Source organism: Propithecus coquereli, unplaced genomic scaffold (assembly GCF_000956105.1).
Source record: "Propithecus coquereli isolate 6110/MARCELLA unplaced genomic scaffold, Pcoq_1.0 Scaffold175, whole genome shotgun sequence".
Lineage (NCBI taxonomy): Eukaryota > Metazoa > Chordata > Mammalia > Primates > Indriidae > Propithecus > Propithecus coquereli.
Window position 1 is genome coordinate 3,566,824 of NW_012142190.1, and position 4,265 is coordinate 3,571,088.

Consider the following 4,265-nt stretch of genomic DNA (forward strand, 5'->3'; position numbering starts at 1 on the left):
AGCTGGGACTACAGGCACACACCACCACACCCAGCTAATTTTTTCTGTTTTTAGTAGAGATGGGGTCTTGCTCTTGCTCAGGCTGGTTCGACCAATCATCCACTCATCCAGCCTCAGCCTCCCAGAGCGCTAGGATCACAGGCGTGAGCCACCACACCCAGCCACCTTTGCCTTTTTCTTATCACAGAATCCTCTGCACTGTTTTAAGTCAGCGCATTCAGACTGGTCATAAGAAGCTTCAGTGGCGATACATTAGCTTTAAAAAATGAAATTATTTTTCACCCTTGAATGTTTTATTGCCTGCAGAGTATTCACTGGAGAGAAGCTTTGAACATCTTGAAGCTGGTAGTTTCTCGATCTGCCAGCCTCGTTCTGCCTTCCTACCAGCACGGTGACCTCTCAAAGATAGAAATACATCGAGTGTGGACCAGTGCTTCTAAGGAATTACCTGGAAAAACTCTGGACTTTCACTTTGATATTTCAGAGGTACTTAGCTGTGTTAACTGTTTCTGTGAATGTTAGCATAAATTTAAAGTGGCAGAGATCAATAGTAGTTACCTAGAGAAAGGGAGACTTATTTCACATTTCTATTAAATGAAGATGTCTAAGCCCTAAATTATGTTCTGCTTTTTTGAGACTACATCGAGTGTCATATTCACTGTGGCTCTCAATTGGCAGCTTTTAAAAATACAAAGAAACTAGACTCCGTTATATTAAAAAATGATTTTTTTCAAAGATGCTTAAAAATGGAATGATCACAAGCATTTTAAACCACAACCTTCACTCTTCCTTCATCTGACAATGGGCACGTCATGTCTTTATATCCTCAGCCTTTCTCCCTGAATGACAGCCAGCCCAGCAAATGACTGAGATTTACAGGAACACAGAATCCGCCTTTATGGCTGCCTCCCCAGGCCACACTGCTCTGTAAACAAGTAAAAGTAAATTCTTGCCTTGGGGGGGTCAAGGCAGGGAAGAAAGGGACTAGGAACCTAAGCTACAGACTTGGAAAGAAAAGAAAGGGCAAAAAGTCGTCACATCTACCCTGGTTTGTGAACAAACATTTGGAAGGCCAGGATTCAATATTCAAGTCTAAGGTATAAAATAACTTTGCTTTCAGGTCTCATACCCTGTGACCCATGAACGCCCCCTGCCAAAGCAGAAGCTGTGCTCTGTCCATCTTCATGGGGCATGGTACAGTGCATAGTACATCACTAATAAATATTTCCAAACACTGCTGAATGAATGCATTCACTAAGAAATCAACCAGATCTGCTTATATCGAACCTAATTGTGCTATCACGTAGGTTATATCAAGTTGAGTTTTTTGACGCAACAGTCCTTATTGAGCTTTTATCACTTCAGTATTCAGGATGACATATATTTTGCTGCCACTGTGATTCCTGCATCTGTCTTTACTATGTAAATGATATTAAGGCATCAATTCAATCTTTGTCCATTTTCAACTTTTTTTTTTCACACTGGGAGGGGGAAAAGTTACTTTTTACTCTCAGACTTGAGTTTATTCTGTTCCAAAGAGGGACAGAAAACATGTAGCCAGTTAGCTGCACACCCCAGAAACCCAGAACTGCTCCAGAAAGATGGGCCTCAGTAGCCAGGTGTAGAATTACCAGTGAGTTCTGCCACCCCCCAAGGACAGGGCCACGAGCTGGTGTCTGCAGAGGAGACCTGCTTAGGGCTAAAATTTGCGAAGTGCTGCCCACCAGCCACCATACTCCAGAGCTCTCGGGAAGAGAAATTTCCTAAGTGCTGCCCAAGTACCTGGCCCTGACCTCATTCATTTGAATAATTGAAAAGATATAAATAATTAAAACATGTTTTTTAATAATTGAGAGCATATAAAGATTGATGACTAAAGGTTGGGAAGAGGGGAAGGAATTCTGGTTTCTTGTACTAACTATAAGAAATTTTTTTAAACTTAAACAATGGAAAACTGACTATTTGGTTTCCTGTGCATTTTGCTTCTAATCTTTATCAGTGGTTTCTAAAACATATTGAAGAATAAGCAGTCGGGTTTGTTTTCTGCTGCTACAGAGGGTGGGAAAATGTTGAAGATGCAAATGATTCAGAATATTACTTGCACATCAGAAAAATGAGCCTACCGGTAACACTGAACTTCTTCTCATCTGATTTTTAATCAAATAAGCCGTTCTTGGTTGTCTCTGGGGAGAGTGGTCCCATATACCACAGAACTATGAATGAGATAGAAGAATGTGTGCTTTTGTATTCTTTCTTCTCAAGACGCCAATCATCGGGAGGCGGTATGATGAGCTGCAGAATTCTTCTGGGCGTGATGGGAAGCCCAGGGCCATGGCTGTCACCCGGAGCACGTCCTCCACTTCTTCAGGCTCCAACTCCAATGTCCTTGTTCCTGTGAGCTGGAAAAGGCCCCAGTATTCTCAGGTATACAATCCTAGACTCACAGCACTGGAAGGGAGTTAGGGACCTATTGAACCCAGCTGCCCATGTGATAGGGGATTCCTCTATTCACCACCCCAAGGTCGCCCATCTGGGTCTCAGCACTTGCACGGCATTCCAAGGGAACCCGTTTTGTCTCTGATCAGCTCATTACATTGAGTTGAAGTCCGACTTTTCCTTGCTTCTACCCACTGGTTCTAGTTTTCTTAAGGCTTAGAAAACAAAATCTGATCTTTCACATGGCAGCCCTTCAGACACGTAAAGAAATCCTGCCCCTCTGCTGCTCCCCCGTGTGGGTCCTCTCTTCTGCAAACAGCACATCCTTACTTCTCCCAACCAATTCCACCAGACTTGGACACCCAGAAGGTAGAGGGGGCTGTACACCCAAAGACCACTCTGGCTGCTGTCCTCAGAGCAGGGACTTCATTCACGGTGTCCATGCACAGGCTGAGCCGCACAGACAGGGGGTGCTGCCTGATTTATCTGTAGTTCTGTTACCACAGCCTACCGTATTTATAAAGACGGTATTCACTCTGTGGTGACTGTGTCGCCGTATTGATACCCTTGGGCTTACAGTCAAGTAAAATCCCTGCATTATTCAGGGGTCTTTTGGTGACATGTGACAGAAACCCACTGAAAAATTACCTTAAGTGCAAAAGGAATTTATTAACTTATCCATCTTGGCTTCAAGCACAGTTGGAGCCTCGTACACAAATGTTAGGAACTAGCTAGGTTCTTAGACTTTCTCTCTCTTTCTCACTGTCCCCACCTTGCCCTCCCAAAGTCTTAGCCCCTGTTCCCCCTCCACTGCCCCGCACTGACTTCATTCCCAGGCAGGCTCTTACTGGAGGAGGGGGGTGGGGCAGCGACCTCTGGTAGCTCCAAATTTACATGGTCTTTGGCGATTTCAGAACAACAGAGGCCTTCCCTCTTTTGACATCCATAGCAATTCTAGAAAAAGGAGTTTTTCAGGGCATGTGAGGGAGGCAAAGCCCCACTCAGTGGGAGAGGAGCCTTTCCCAAGTTGAAAAGAGGGACTGCAATACCAGAAGGCAAAGTGGGTGCTCGGCAGGAAAACGTTTTGTTTGCCTGCCCAGCGAGACTCACCTTCACTCTCAAAGGTTAGGGGAAAGGAACATACAGCCCAGTGCCTGTCAGGACATAGCAGGTTCTCAGCGAGTGTTCGTTTGAGTTGTTGGAAAAGAGAAGAAAAATGTATAGCACAATTCCACGTTCCTCTACATTGGTTCCTTCCCAGACTTGTAAAATGACCACTAAGACTTAGGGAAATACTGTTAGTTTAGCAAATCTGCCATCCTTCAAGGTCCTCCTATCTCTGAGTTTGAATAGACACCATATTTTCTGTCCCTTCTATAATTTGGAAAGAAGGGTGCGGTGAACCAAGTTCCATTAAGAATGAAAACCTAAGAGTGGTATTGGCCTCCTAGCAGTTTCCATGTAACGATCAGATTAAAGGGGAGAAAAATCCTTTTAAAGAGATTAGGGAGGTTGCTTTAAGAGCAGTTCGGAACTACATTAACATTTTTTTGGCTCTGGTTACTCTTTATTTTGATTCTCAACTCACACATCATTCTGAGAGCTAGTTTATCTGTCATTGTAAAAGTGCGATGGTTTATAGAAAAATTGCTGTGCTTAAAGGGGCTCCAAAAGACAGTTTATGAAGAAAAATGAAAGGAATTGAATCTGTTTAACTTTAGGAAAAATAAATTTACAAATATTTAATATGGCTTGCAAATAATTGAATTATTTCATTCTGCAGAAAGTAAAATTATTCTCCCATTTGAGGAAAATAGACTTGTGCTATA

The 4,265-nt window shown here is 43.2% G+C and overlaps 1 protein-coding gene across 1 annotated transcript in view; it reads left to right on the forward strand.

The window, feature by feature from the left end:
* FRY (furry homolog (Drosophila)) overlaps positions 1-4,265 on the forward strand; it is a 315,457-nt gene that overhangs the window by 269,086 nt on the left and 42,106 nt on the right. Inside the window, exons 48-49 of the mRNA XM_012642124.1 lie at positions 307-486; positions 2,263-2,424. Coding sequence (XP_012497578.1) covers positions 307-486; positions 2,263-2,424 — 342 coding nt within the window. The remainder of the gene's footprint in view (positions 1-306; positions 487-2,262; positions 2,425-4,265) is intronic.